The 16,641-nt window shown below is 38.8% G+C and overlaps 1 protein-coding gene across 1 annotated transcript in view; it reads right to left on the reverse strand.

The window, feature by feature from the left end:
- Positions 1 to 1,466: 1,466 nt before the first annotated feature.
- The window catches only part of LOC134479278 (U1 small nuclear ribonucleoprotein 70 kDa-like), a 77,009-nt gene continuing 61,834 nt past the window's right edge, over positions 1,467 to 16,641 (reverse strand). Inside the window, exon 2 of the mRNA XM_063262716.1 lies at positions 1,467 to 2,727. Coding sequence (XP_063118786.1) covers positions 2,387 to 2,727 — 341 coding nt within the window. The 3' untranslated portion in view covers positions 1,467 to 2,386. The remainder of the gene's footprint in view (positions 2,728 to 16,641) is intronic.

The following is a 16,641-nucleotide window of genomic DNA, read 5'->3' on the forward strand; positions in this document are numbered from 1 at the left end:
TGACCACTTGTGTTCATTGGCCTTAATCCCAGATGCCATTGAAGTATGTTGTTGTTTCTACTTAAGTGCAGACATGGAACTCCCTTTGAGTCTTAGAAAATCCAGTTTCATGTTCTCTCACTTTGGAGTCATGTCATTTTAGTGTCAGAAAAAAAAATACAAATTCAAATTATAGTGGCAATAAGACATCTGTGTAAAACTAAGATGTAGTTCAGCATCATAAAATTAAATAATCCCACTAATATCCCAGAGGCAGGACTTGGAGAGAAGCTGCAGTATCTGGCCGAGCACCTCATGTATGGTAGAGTACTGGGCTGTGGATTCAGTTGATATAGACATGTCTGAGAAGTAATGCCAAAAGCAAAGACAAGAATAAAGACTACAATCTGTGTTTCAAGAGCACATGAACTGAAGGACTTGGAGATACAAGGAAGAAAAGAACCAAGTGAGAGCATAGCAGATTGTAAAACTGCTATGGGAAGGACCAAGGAGGCCATGAAGTTATTATCCCTTAATGACTTGTCTATGCACCATTATCAAATCACATACAAAGTTCAAGGCCAAGGTAACCATGGATGCTGCAGCTACCTGTCAATCTCTTCATCATTGTTATAATAATTATACTTTTTACTTTAAAATTATATCATTTCTCCCAATATTTCAATATACCCCTCCTAATTCTGTTCAAATTTATAGCCTCTTATTTTATTGACTTTTGTTTTATATACATGCAGGTATATGCATATTTATTTCTAAATATAACCTTTTAAGTTTGTATAATGTGACATGAATGTGTGCTATCAGGGTTGACCATTTAGAATTGGAAGTCTTACCAACATTACTGTTAAAACATGAATGGAAGGAAGAGAACACAATGAACATACTACTGTAGACAGGGCCCTATACAAAGAAGAATATACAACTAAGGAATGCTGAGAGCAGGGGTAATAGTCTTCCCAAGGAAGAGTATAGCAAGGATTTTCCAGTCACTGGTTTTTAATAGCTTGTTTTTAGGAAGTTCTCACCATAACATCTATTATGTTGCAACACTATTTGAAAAAGATTTTATATTTACAACCAACCAAGGGAGAGAAGCTGATTACCCCCTGTGGTTGAATTAGGGAAAAACTGGAAGAAGTTGAAGAGGAGGGCAACCCTAGAGGAAAACCAGCAATCTCAACTAACCTGGATCCCTGAGATCTCTCATACACTGGATCACCAACCAGGCAGCATATACCAGCTGAGATGAGGCCCCCAACACATATACAGCATAGGACTGCTGGGTCTGGACTCGGTCAGAGAAGATGCACTTAACCCTCAAGAGACTTGGAGCCCCAGGGAGTGGGGAGGTCTAGTGGAGTGTGGGGAGGGGAGGTCCTCTTGGAGATGGAGGGAGGAGGTATGGGATGTGGAACAGTTAGAGGGTAGACCAGGAGGGAGATTAATTCTGGACTGTAAAAAAAATTAAAGAATAAATTTAAAAATATATTTTATTTTCAAGTGATTTTGAAAATGTTTGTCATCTTTCATGAAGAAGGTGGTAAATAAACAAATCAGAGGACTACTGATGATTGTATCATTCAGTAGGGATATATTATGTTATACAAAGGGTATACTAAATGGACTGAACTTAGAAATACTTTGGTTCATTCTCCTGCTAGAAATTACGTATTTAGTTATAAATAACAACATTGCCAAACATGTTATATTGACTAACATATTTTTCACATAGGTATACATTTTAGGTTATATATTTTCTAATTATTCAAAAACCCTCATACTATTATAGCCAACTATAGGATGTTGAATAATTTATATTTATTTTGCACAGATATGAAATACTTAATTTAATGATGCCTCTCTGATAAACAATATTTTTTCTAATTTGGCTCATGTTTTCATTAAAGAATGTTTATTTAAGTGGTCTTCCTTTTTGAATTACTTAAATTTTTGATGATTTCATAGACATAAATAATATACTATGAGCATATCACCTTGTTACTCATGCTTCTAGTCTTCTAATTCCCACCAATCCCCTCCTTTTCCCATCTAATCGCCCTTCTATCTTTATGCCTTTTATTTCTACCAGTTTTATGCAGATAGCCAGGACCTGGCTGTTCATAATTACATTAGTCATGTTATATCCAGAAGACAGCATTTTACAGGACTCTTCTCATGTTCTAGTTCTTATAATCTTTCTGTCTTCTTCCATCATCATTTTTGTTAGGTCTCAGAGAGTCCCAATTAGGAATGATATCAACAGTCACTCATTCCAAACATTTTAACCATTTATGTATTAACTGCATCAACTGTTATCCCCTACAAAAAGACACTTCTCTAGGCAAATGAGATAATAGTTCTTGTCTAAGCATATAAATACAAATATTTATATGCAACTTTGGATATATCCTTTAAGCTTTGTATCAATAGTATTTCTTCCTCTTTTTCTCTTTTCTCTTCTTTCTCTTCTTCCTCTTCTTCCTCCTTTTCTTCTTCCTCTTCCTTGTTCTTTTCCTCTTCTTCTTCTTTCTTCTTCTTCTTCTTCTTCTTCTTCTTCTTCTTCTTCTTCTTCTTCTTCTTCTTCTTCTTCTTCTTCTTCTTCTTCTTCTTCTCCTTCTCCTTCTCCTTCTCCTCCTCCTCCTCCTCCTCCTCCTCCTCCTCCTCCTCCTCCTCCTCCTCCTCCTCCTCCTCCTCCTTCTTCTTCTTCTTCTCTTTTATTGGAAACAGCTACAAATATAATCAGAAAGTTTTTGGTTACTACCAAAACAATTGTACCACTACCATACTGGTGGGAACATCTCCCTATTTGCATAGCTATTGAAATTGTATAGCCAACCCCTGATCAATAAAACATTTGTAGTCTTTGAGTTCTCCGTTGAGAGTTATTCAAAGGAAAGTATCTTGCTTTCTAGACAACCAAGATGCTCTACCACAATCAGCCAAATATATAGACTGTCAGAGAAACTGCTTGGTTTGTTTCTTGAGGCCAACTGAGAAGTATCTGCTTGAAACAGAAGGATTCGTTTTCTATTCTTTCAAAGCTAAGAGTCTTTCTCCCATTACTCATTTCTTCACCCTTCAAAAATAATCTATTACATGGTAGAAAAGATGGAATTAATTAGGGATTCAGAATGGAGTTGGAAGTTTCATGACTTCAAGCCACTGGCATTCTGGTAGTCATGCGTAAATGCATATGTGATTATATATTTCTTGGTGTTCTGTTCAGAAACAAATAGAAGTCTGAGTACCTTATAATAAAGCTACTGCTGTGAATAAATATAAGTACAGTTATTTGGGTGAAGTGGTCACATTTGATCAATAGAGTCAATCCATATTGAGATTAAAAGAAAGTATGTTTCAGGTACAGAATCCTGATGCATATGCTTTTTTTTCAGGTACAAGCTAGTGTTGAGAGTTAATCAGAGGCTAACAAAGAGTAATTCATTTCTAAAAGTAGCCATGATAACTCAAGGATCAAATTAGAATATCTATATCTCTACCGTCTATTCCTATTTTCATATTTCAATATCTCTTATGTACTCTTATAGCACTAGACCCTTAGAGTCCCCCATGTTCCTTTCTCATACTAGATCACATGTCTCTTCATAACCAAGATTCTCCATTTATCACTTTGGATTCCCCAAAGATGGTTTCTCTAGTCTCCATTTCATTTGACAGCGTACAAATATCAAGATTTAAATATGATGGTACCATCTGTCCTAGTCCATGTAGTACTTCGCAGTCTGTAAGAATGTCCACTTTTTAGGAATGGAGTAAGTGATTGACAAGCCATTTATAGAATCATCAAAGGATGCAGGTTTCCCTGCTTAAACAGCATTACCCAACAGAAGAACAAAAGAACAGTTAACAATGGAGTTACCAAGTCAAACAGATGAACCAGCAAAACAAGAAAAGCAAAGAGGTATCTAGAGCTTATTTGGACCTCAAGACATTCCTGGCCTGAATGGAATGGCACGTTAGATCGTGAGTATGCAAATTAAAGCAGCACTGGTATCAAGCAAAAAAATCAATGGGACACTCAAGTAAAACCCTGGTATTAGGCCTTGGTGTATGACCTATTTTCTGCTACCCCTACCCTCCCATTTTCAGCCAAACACACACAAGTCTGACCAGTTTGCGACTAAATAAATCATATCCAGAGTGACATCACTAGTTGATAGCTGGATTTTCTATCTTTATAATGGAGTCCTTTTTCTTACAGCCTGCTTGGAAGATTAGCCTTAATTTTATGGCCTGGAAGAAGGACAGAGAGAAAACAGTAAAGTGAGAATATAGGAGAAGGAGTCGGACAAAGACTTTGTTGTGTGCAAGTCTGAAGTGGTTCCATAGAGCAAAGCAAGGCAATAGCAGCAATTCCAGTGAATGTGGCTGTGCATTCCCTGGGACCCAGGAGGAACTAGTCTGCAAGCATTTATTAAAAGCCTATGTTTGAAAACATATTTTCAACACTTAGTCTTGCTGATATTTGCAGCATCTAGGTAGAAGGTGGATGCATAATCCCAACCAGCTGAAGTGTTCTTAACACTTGAGAGCTGCTCCTCGGGGAGGAAGAATCAGGTGTTTCGTTAGTAAAATGGCATAGTAGACTGGTCAGTCACACACCAGAGCAGGCTATAATTCTGGGACTATCTGGGCAGCACAAGCTAGAACAGATTGGGCAAGAAGAAAAACAATAATCTTAAAAATAGGTGGGAATGAATGCCAGGGTTGAGGAGGGTTAAGGAGAAAACATGAATGGGCTTAATAGATTTAAAATACTTTGCCTGAAATTTTCAAAGAATTAATAAAAATGTGATTAAATGTGTCTACGGTTTCTCTCTGCTTCTGTCTCATCCATCTGGACAACTCTGCTGACTTACTTTCCTTCACTAATTTATAAACCATGAAACGTTAAAATCAATTAAATTAAATTAAATTTAACAATTAATTAAATTAAACAACAAAAAGGCACTGTTTTCTAAACCATTAATCTTGATTTTATTTTTGACATGGCATAGTCAATTTTTTTTAAAGATTTATTTATTTGTTATATATAAGTACACTGTAGCTGTCTTCAGACATACCAGAAGAGGGCATCAGATCTCATTACAGATGGCTGTGAGCCACCATGTGGCTTCTGGGATTTGAACTCAGGACCTCTGGAAGAGCAGTCAGTGCTCTTAAACACTGAGCCATTTCTCCAGCCCCATTTTCTTTTTATTAATCATTCCATTTGTTTGCATTTCAAATGATATACCACTTCCTGGATATTCCCTCCCTAACCCTCCATCCTATGATATCCCACTTCCTGGTTACCTCCCCCATCCTCCCAACCCACATATGGCCTCCTCCCTCCCCTTTGCCTATGTTAATCTTACCATGGGATGACTACTTTGAAAATTATGAAAGCCCTGGATAATCTGAAGGAAAGCTACATACTGTCTTAGCATGCCAAACTCCAACTGCCAGCCTGACTGTCTTTGACTCCAGCCACCACTACATTTCCATTCCACAGCCTTTCTCTCTGCATGCTTACTTTCTTGCTATGTACTGTCTTTCAGCTAGAATACAACTTTCTCCGGATTTCCTCAGATGTTCAAGAAGCTGGTGAACTATATCACTTAGTACACAACGTTCTACTGGGGAATTTCAATTTTAGCAGTCTCATTTGAGAAGTCAGTGAAACTTTGCATGAACAACATAGCAAAGTAAGTGAACAGATTAAGCATAGTAAACAGTGCAACTCAGAGACAGATTAACTAAGAACGGACAAGAAATACCATGAAGAGAGGTTGACCCCAGTGGAAGGATGTTGGCAATAGTTCTTATTCCAGACATGGAATCCATAGATATAAGCAGCAAAGAATAGGTGTCAACAAAATTTATGAAACCAAGGAGTTTCATCATGAGAACAAATCCTTAGAATGTGAATGCCAGTGTTCATGTGATTTAGACAATACTGCAGAAAAGATGCCTACAGGGGTCAGGAAGCACGCTCAACTTTTCTAATAGACAACAGCTTCATGGAAAGGAATATAGCAATGGAATTGAGAGGAAAAGAATAAAACCTATGGGACTAGACAAACTCCTAGCATCTCTTCCATGACCAGAGTCACAGATTTAACTGCATACAACTGCCTCCTCCACGTACCTAGAGGATATTACTTCTTCCAGTGTTAACAACTACTTGAGAAATGTATATTGTTTTTTTGCCTTTATTTTTCCTTAATTTATTAAAAAATATTTATAACATAGTGTGTCAGTCACTACAGAGATGCAGTGGAAGGCAAAACAGACATGTTCTTCATAGCTCTTTTTTTATTATTATTATTAACTTGAGTATTTCTTATATACATTTCTTTTTTTTTTATTAACTTGAGTATTTCTTATATACATTTCGAATGTTATTCCCTTTCCCGGTTTCCGGGCAAACATCCCCCTCCCCCCTCCCCTTCCTTATGGGTGTTCCCCTCCCAACCCTCCCCCCATTGCCGCCCTCCCCCCATAGACTAGTTCACTGGGGGTTCAGTCTTAGCAGGACCCAGGGCTTCCCCTTCCACTGGTGCTCTTACTAGGATATTCATTGCTACATATGAGGTCAGAGTCCAGGGTCAGTCCATGTATAGTCTTTAGGTAGTGGCTTAGTCCCTGGAAGCTCTGGTTGCTTGGCATTGTTGTACATATGGGGTCTCGAGCCCCTTCAAGCTCTTCCAGTTCTTTCTCTGATTCCTTCAACGGAGGTCCTATTCTCAGTTCAGTGGTTTGCTGCTGGTATTCGCCTCTGTATTTGCTGTATTCTGGCTGTGTCTCTCAGGAGCAATCTACATCCAGCTCCTGTCGGTCTGCACTTCTTTGCTTCATCCATCTTGTCTAATTGGATGGCTGTATATGCATGGGCCACATGTGGGACAGACTCTGAATGGGTGTTCCTTCAGTCTCTGTTTTAATCTTTGCCTCTCTCTTCCCTGCCAAGGGTATTCTTGTTCCCCTTTTAAAGAAGGAGTGAAGCATTCACATTTTGATCATCTGTCTTGAGTTTCATTTGTTCTAGGCATTTAGGGTAATTCAAGCATTTGGGCTAATAGCCACTTATCAGTGAGTGCATACCATGTATGTCTTTCTGTGTTTGGGTTAGCTCACTCAGGATGATATTTTCCAGTTCCAGCCATTTGCCTACGAATTTCATAAAGTCGTTGTTTTTGATAGCTGAGTAATATTCCATTGTGTAGATGTACCACATTTTCTGTATCCATTCCTCTGTTGAAGGGCATCTGGGTTCTTTCCAGCTTCTGGCTATTATAAATAAGGCTGCAATGAACATAGTGGAGCACGTGTCTTTTTTATATGTTGGGGCATCTTTTGGGTATATGCCCAAGAGAGGTATAGCTGGATCCTCAGGCAGTTCAATGTCCAATTTTCTGAGGATCCTCCAGACTGATTTCCAGAATGGTTGTACCAGTTTGCAATCCCACCAACAATGGAGGAGTGCAAATCAAAACAACCCTGAGATTTCACCTCACACCAGTGAGAATGGCTAAGATCAAAAACTCAGGGGACAACAGATGCTGGCGAGGATGTGGAGAAATGTATATTGTTAACAAGAATTTCATGCCTTCAGCTCACTAACATTGCTGGTTAAGGAATTTACAGCAGCGTTATTATAAATATGCATGAATATTTGGGCACATGGATAAGTTCCCTAGTGAAGTATTTGTATATGAAGAAATACTTTAAAATCAGTACACAAGAGTCCCAAACCCACGGATCCCTGCCTGCAGCAGCTCTCTGCTCCCAAACCCCGTGGGAGAGAGACCTCACCGCCCAGACAGGTGGGCACTCCTGAGCCTGCAGAGCTGAAGAGACCACCAACATTGCCCACTCCTGCTCACATCCCTGGCCCAAGAGGAAACTGTATACGGCCTCTGGGTTCCCGAAGAGGAGGGCCCAGGAGCAGCAGGACTGCTGCCTCTGAGACACCGCCAGAACCTGAAGGGACTGACCGGATAAACAGTTCTCTGCACCCAAATCCTGTGGGAGGGAGAGATAAACCTTCAGAGAGGCAGACACGCCTGGGAAACCAGAAGAGACTGCACTCTGCACACATCTCTGACGCCAGAGGAAAACACCAAACACGATCTGGAACCCTGGTGCACGGAAGCTCCCGGAAAGGGCGGCGCAGATCTTTCTGGTTGCTGCCTCGCGGAGAGATCATAAGCAATACCCCACGAGCAAACTTGAGCCTCAGAACCACAGGTAAGACCAACTTTTCTGATGCAAGTGACCTGCCTGGTGAACTCAAGACACAGGCCCACAGGAACAGCTGAAGACCTGTAGATAGGAAAAACTACACATCCGGAAGCAGAACACTCTGTCCCCATAACTGGCTGAAAGCAAACAGGAAAACAGGTCTACAGCACTCCTGACACACAGGCTTATAGGACAGTCTAGCCACTGTCAGAAATAGCAGAACAAACACTAGAAATAATCGGATGGCGAGAGGCAAGCACAGGAACCCAAGCAACAGAAACCAAGATTATATGGCATCATCAGAGGCCAATTCTCCCAACAAAGCAAACACGGAATATCCAAACACACCAGAAAAGCAAGATCTAGTTTCAAAATCGTATCTGATCATGATGCTGGAGGACTTCAAGAAAGACGTGAAGAACTCCCTTAGAAAACAAGTAGAAGCCTACAGAGAGGAATTGCAAATATCCCTGAAAGAATTCCAGGAAAACACAATCAAACAGTTGAAGGAATTAAAAATGGAAATAGAAGCAATCAAGAAAGAACCCATGGAAACAACCCTGGATATAGAAAACCAAAAGAAGAGACAAGGAGCTGTAGATACGAGCTTCACCAACAGAATACAAGAGATGGAAGAGAGAATCTCAGGAGCAGAAGATTCCATAGAAATCATTGACTCAACTGTCAAAGATAATGTAAAGCAGAAAAAGCTACTGGTCCAAAACATACAGGAAATCCAGGACTCAATGAGAAGATCAAACCTAGGGATAATAGGTATAAAAGAGAGTGAAGACTCCCAGCTCAAAGGACCAGTAAATATCTTCAACAAAATCATAGAAGAAAACTTCCCTAACCTAAAAAAAGAGATACCCATAGGCATAAAAGAAGCCTACAGAACTCCAAATAGATTGGACCAGAAAAGAAACACCTCCCGTCACATAATAGTCAAAACACCAAACGCACAAAATAAAGAAAGAATATTAAAAGCAGTAAGGGAAAAAGGTCAAGTAACATATAAAGGCAGACCTATCAGAATCACACCAGACTTTTCGCCAGAAACTATGAAAGCCAGAAGATCCTGGACTGATGTCATACAGACCCTAAGAGAACACAAATGCCAGCCCAGGTTACTGTATCCTGCAAAACTCTCAATTAACATAGATGGAGAAACCAAGATATTCCATGACAAAACCAAATTTACACAATATCTTTCTACAAATCCAGCACTACAAAGGATAATAAATGGTAAAGCCCAACATAAGGAGGCAAGCTATACCCTAGAAGAAGCAAGAAACTAATCGTCTTGGCAACAAAACAAAGAGAAGAAAAGCACACAAACATAACCTCATATCCAAATATGAATATAACAGGAAGCAATAATCACTATTCCTTAATATCTCTCAACATCAATGGCCTCAACTCCCCAATAAAAAGACATAGATTAACAAACTGGATACGCAACGAGGACCCTGCATTTGGCTGCCTACAGGAAACACACCACAGAGACAAAGACAGACACTACCTCAGAGTGAAAGGCTGGAAAACAACTTTCCAAGCAAATGGTCGGAAGAAGCAAGCTGGAGTAGCCATTCTAATATCAAATAAAATAAATTTTCAACTAAAATTCATCAAAAAAGATAAGGAAAGACACTTCATATTCATCAAAGGAAAAATCCACCAAGATGAACTCTCAATCCTAAATATCTATGCCCCAAATACAAGGGCACCTACATACGTAAAAGAAACCTTACTAAAGCTCAAAACACACATTGCACCTCACACAATAATAGTGGGAGATTTCAACACCCCACTCTCATCAATGGACAGATCATGGAAACAGAAATTAAACAGAGATGTAGACAGACTAAGAGAAGTCATGAGCCAAATGGACTTAACGGATATTTATAGAGCATTCTATCCTAAAGCAAAAGGATATACCTTCTTCTCAGCTCCTCATGGTACTTTCTCCAAAATTGACCATATAATTGGTCAAAAAACAGGCCTCAACAGGTACAGAAAGATAGAAATAATCCCATGCGTGCTATCAGACCACCACGGCCTAAAACTGGTATTCAATAGCAATAAGGAAAGAGTGCCCACATATACGTAGAAATTGAACAATGCTCTACTCAATGATAACCTGGTCAAGGAAGAAATAAAGAAAGAAATTGAAGACTTCTTAGAATTTAATGAAAATGAAGGTACAACATACCCAAACTTATGGGACACAATGAAAGCTGTGCTAAGAGGAAAACTCATAGCGCTGAGTGGCTGCAGAAAGAAACAGGAAAGAGCATATGTCAGCAGCTTGACAGCACACCTAAAAGCTCTAGAACAAAAAGAAGCAAATACACCCAGGAGGAGTAGAAGGCAGGAAATAATCAAACTCAGAGCTGAAATCAACCAAGTAGAAACAGAAAGGACTAGAGAAAAAAAATCAACAGAACCAAAAGTTGGTTCTTTGAGAAAATCAACAAGATAGATAAACCCTTAGCCAGACTAATGAGAGGACACAGAGAGTGTGTCCAAATTAACAAAACCAGAAATGAAAATGGAGACATAACTACAGATTTAGAGGAAATTCAAAAAATCATCAGATCTTACTATAAAAGCCTATATTCAACAAAACTTGAAAATCTGGAGGAAAAGGACAATTTCCTAGACAGATACCAGGTACCAAAGTTAAATCAGGAACAGATAAACCAGTTAAACAACCCCATAACTCCTAAGGAAACAGAAGCAGACATTAAAGGTCTCCCAACCAAAAAGAGCCCAGGTCCAGACGGGTTTATGCAGAATTCTATCAGACCTTCATAGAAGACCTCATACCAATATTATCCAAACTATTCCACAAAATTGAAACAGGTGGATCACTACCAAATTCCTTCTATGAAGCCACATTTACTCTTATACCTAAACCACACAAAGACCCAACAAAGAACGAGAGCTTCAGACCAATTTCCCTTATGAATATCGACGCAAAAATACTCAATAAAATTCTGGCAAACCAAATCCAAGAGCACATCAAAACAATCATCCACCATGATCAAGTAGGCTTCATCCCAGGCATGCAGGGATGGTTTAATATACGGAAAACTATCAATGTGATCCATTATATAAACAAACTGAAAGAACAAAACCACATGATCATTTCATTAGATGCTGAGAAAGCATTTGACAAAATTCAACACCCCTTCATGATAAAAGTCCTGGAAAGAATTGGAATTCAAGGCCCATACCTAAACATAGTAAAAGCCATATACAGCAAACCAGTTGCTAACATTAAACTAAATGGAGAGAAACTTGAAGCAATCCCACTAAAATCAGGGACTAGACAAGGCTGCCCACTCTCTCCCTACTTATTCAATATAGTTCTTGAAGTTCTAGCCAGAGCAATCAGACAAAAGGAGATCAAGGGGATACAGATTGGAAAAGAAGAAGTCAAAATATCACTATTTGCAGATGATATGATAGTATATTTAAGTGATCCCAAAAGTTCCACCAGAGAACTACTAAAGCTGATAAACAATTTCAGCAAAGTGGCTGGGTATAAAATTAACTCAAATAAATCAGTAGCCTTCCTCTACACAAAAGAGAAACAAGCCGAGAAAGAAATTAGGGAAAAGACTCCCTTCATAATAGACCCAAACAATATAAAGTACCTCGGTATGACTTTAACCAAGCAAGTAAAATTTGTACAATAAGAACTTCAAGACTCTGAAGAAAGAAATTGAAGAAGACCTCAGAAGATGGAAAGATCTCCCATGCTCATGGATTGGCAGGATTAATATCGTAAAAATGGCCATTCTACCAAAAGCGATCTACAGATTCAATGCAATCCCCATCAAAATACCAATCCAATTCTTCAAAGAGTTAGACAGAACAATTTGCAAATTCATCTGGAATAACAAAAAACCCAGGATAGCTAAAACTATCCTCAACAATAAAAGGACTTCAGGGGGAATCACTATGCCTGAACTCAAGCAGTATTACAGAGCAATAGTGATAAAAACTGCATGGTATTGGTACAGAGACAGACAGAGAGACCAATGGAACAGAATTGAAGACCCAGAAATGAACCCACACACCTATGGGCACTTGATTTTTGACAAAGGAGCCAAAACCATCCAATGGAAAAAAGATAGCATTTTGAGCAAATGGTGCTGGTCCAACTGGAGGTCAACATGTAGAAAAATGCAGATAGATCCATGCTTATCACCCTGTAGAAAGCTTAAGTCCAAGAGGATCAAGGACCTCCACATCAAACCAGATACACTCAAACTAATAGAAGAAAAACTAGGGAAGCATCTGGAACACATGGGCACTGGAAAAATTTCCTGAACAAAACACCAATGGCTTATGCTCTAAGATCAAGAATTGACAAATGGGATCTCATAAAACTGCAAAGCTTCTGTAAGGCAAAGGACACTGTGGTTAGGACAAAACGGCAACCAACAGATTGGGAAAAGATCTTTACCAATCCTACAACAGATAGAGGCCTTATATCTAAAATATACAAAGAACTCAAGAAGTTAGACCGCAGGGAGTCAAATAACCCTATTAAAAATGGGGTTCAGAGCTAAACAAAGAATTCACAGCTGAGGAATGCCAAATGGCTGAGAAACACCTAAAGAAATGTTCATCATCTTTAGTCATAAGGGAAATGCAAATCAAAACAACCCTGAGATTTCACCTCACACCAGTGAGAATGGCTAAGATCAAAAACTCAGGTGACAGCAGATGCTGCCGAGGATGTGGAGAAAAAGGAACACTCCTCCATTATTGGTGGGGTGGCAGATGTGTACAACCATTCTGGAAGTCAGTCTGGAGGTTCCTCAGAAAAGTGGACATTGAACTGCCTGAGGATCCAGCTATACCTCTCTTGGGCATATACCCAAAAGATGCCCCAACATATAAAAAAGACACGTGCTCCACTATGTTCATCGCAGCCTTATTTATAATAGCCAGAAGCTGGAAAGAACCCAGATGCCTTTCAACAGAGGAATGGATACAGAAAATGTGGTACATCTACACAATGGAATATTGCTCAGCTATCAAAAACAATGACTTTATGAAATTCATAGGCAAATGGATGGAACTGGAAAATATCATCCTGAGTGAGGTAACCCAATCACAGAAAAACACACATGGTATGCACTCATTGATAACTGGCTATTAGCTCAAATGCTTGAATTACCCTAGATGCCTAGAACAAATGAAACTCAAGACGGATGATCAAAATGTGAATGCTTTACTCCTTCTTTAAAAGGGGAGCAAGAATACCCTTGGCAGGTAATAGGGAGGCAAAGATTAAAACAGACACAGAAGGAACACCCATTCAGAGCCTGCCCCACATGTGGCCCATACATATACAACCATCCAATTAGACAAGATGGATGAAGCAAAGAAGTGCAGACCGACAGGAGCCGGATGTAGATCGCTCCTGAGAGACACAGCCAGAATACAGCAAATACAGAAGCGAATTCCAGCAGTAAACCACTGAACTGAGAATAGGACCCCCGTTGAAGGAATCAGAGAAAGAACTGGAAGAGCTTGAAGGGGCTCGAGACCCCATATGTACAATAATGCCAAGCAACCAGAGCTTCCAGGGACTAAGCCACTACCCAAAGACTATATATGGACTGACCCTGGACTCTGACCTCATAGGTAGCAATGAGTATCCTAGTAAGAGCCCCATTGGAAGGGGTAGCCCTGGGTCCTGCTAAGACTGAACCCCCAGTGAACTAGATTGTTGTGGGGAGTGCGGCAATGGGGGGAGGATGGGGAGGGGAACACCCATAAGGAAGGGGAGGGGGAGGGATTAGGGGGATGTTTGCCCGGAAACCGGGAAAGGGAATAACACTCGAAATGTATATAAGAAATACTCAAGTTAATAAAAAAAAGAAAAATATAAGTACAATGCTTTTTAAATATTTAAAATACATTACATAAAAAAAATCAGTACACAAATGTGTGCATAATTTACCCTCTTGTGTTCAGCATGAGGATTAGTACATTTATTCATTCAGGCTGGGGCACTGATGCTTCAAAGAATGTTCACCTGTTATATAATTCTTGTTAAAGAGTACTATTGTCTAATGCTATAATACTCCCTTGACCTGTTTACTGATGATATGCCCAGAAAGTCTTTCAACGACACTGGTAGGAAAATCTGAAATTTATGCATGGTTTAATTTTAGAACACTATAAATTGGTTTCAAAATTACCACTGAGTAATGCCAGCCACACTGACCTATCTCATTTGTAATATGTGCATGATTTACCCCTCTTTATTTGTTTAATGACTTTTCATGTCAGCTGTACAAATAATAGGTTTTGTTATTATATCTTCATACATATGATGTATTTTGATTATTTAATATTGTTTCTTAAGCAAGAAAGAACATGGTGATCAGTCAGTACTCATATATCTGCATGTAGCCTCAGACATATCCAACAGAAATGTACATCCTCTTGTAGTGTGTGCATTATATACAAGATACTTTTCAAAGCATTGTGTATAAGAAACAAAGAGTTTGACCATCCTTTTCATTTTCTCTATTTATGTAACCTTAACATTCTGTGAGATATAGGAACCCATAATGGGTTTCAATATGAATCTTCCATGCATGTTTAATTTCACAATAAGGCATATATATACATATATATATATATAAAATCTCCAATAAATTTTTAAAGAAAATATCAATACTCTAATACAGTCATTCTCAACCTTCCTAATGTGGTGGCCCTTTAATACAATTCCTCATGCTGTGGTTACCCCCAACCACCAAATGATTTTCATTGCTGTTTTATAACTGTAATTTTGCTGCTGTTATAAGTCACAATGTAAATATTGATGGCTTGTGATGGTCTTAGGTGACCGCTGTGAAAGGGCTGTTAAATCTACAATCAGACCTGACATTCTCACACTTAGGATTATGTGATTGTGTTCATAAGTAATCTATATTTATGAGCTTACATAAGCTAAAATATTAGCACCTCCTAAGTAAAGTCAACTTCTGAATTTCAAATGGAATCAGGGAAGGAAATGTATCTGTGTGCAGTGATAATAGAAAGTGTAATGCCTTTCTCCTTACTATTGGAGAAAGAGGGGCAGTACTCTTTTTGATGAATAAACCTGGACATTTTATCAGAAAGTGAAGGGGCACATTTCTAAGCAGTGCTAGGAAGGCAAAAAGGGCCAAAAAATGCAGAGTACTTTCTAAAATGGTTTTGGAAATATAGATTATATTCTTTAGAATTACTTCACAAGATGTGAAAAGGGGCTTATTCTGTCAAGCACAGGACAGGATTGTGAAGTGATCTAATAAGTCAGAATAGATTTGAAGACTTGTTTCTGTGTGTGGATACCTCAATGACTTAGGAAAAGTCACAAACTGCAGAAAATAAATAGGACATGTTCAAGACATGATAAGAAATGAACAGGAAGAGTGACTGGCTGGCTACAGAGTGAGAAGATTCAAAAGCAAGTTCTTCCTTTCATGCTGGAAATACTTAACAATACTGGTACTAGAAATAGAAAATGATCTTAATTGGAACAGAATCTCTATCTGTATTTCTATATTCTACATATCTATCTCTATCTCTCTATGTATCTATATCATCTATCCCTATATCATATATATATATATACATATATATATATACATATATATATATATAAAACAGAATTTGTGATACTGGTGAATCTTGACATGAGTCCTCAAGTTAGAATTCCCTAGCTGAAATTAAATATTTTCAGTGAAATACAGTTCAAAAATCAAGGTTGTCAGTCCCTAGGCATGTCTTCAACCAACGTTGGCCAAACATGTTCTGCAGTCACTGAGCTAAAATGCTAAAGTTTGAAAAGAAAGGGCTCAGTGACTTCCTTCAAGGAATGCACCTTACAACTACAGATACAGCAAAACAGATGGTATTCCCTTAGGTTTCTAGTGACTGAACAGCAGGATTAGACATAGGTGCACAGTTCCTAGATGCCTAGGAAATGAGAGGAATGTAGATCTCAGAGGAACTGCACTAAATCTATAAGGAAAAGTTTAAATTTGTCAGTCAAGAATGTGGAGAATGGTCGTGCCATCTAGGGAGATGTAATTAATCAAGAAGAGTGGTTTTGTCATCTAGGGATATGTATGTAATCAATTGTGGAGAATAGGCTTGCCATCTAGGGTGATGTAATCATTCAGATTTTACCAGCATAATAGAAATAGGGGAATCAAGAGTACCACAGATGTCATTTCTGGATTCAACTCATCTCTTCTGACTTTTATCATGCTAGCCATTTTCAGCTATCAGCCTGGTGCTTTACTGCATGCTCAGGTCCTTCAGGATGAGGGGCTTTCTTGGGGTCTACTTACTTCCATCTAAGTCCCC

Source organism: Rattus norvegicus, chromosome 6 (genome assembly GCF_036323735.1).
Source record: "Rattus norvegicus strain BN/NHsdMcwi chromosome 6, GRCr8, whole genome shotgun sequence".
NCBI classification, from domain to species: domain Eukaryota; kingdom Metazoa; phylum Chordata; class Mammalia; order Rodentia; family Muridae; genus Rattus; species Rattus norvegicus.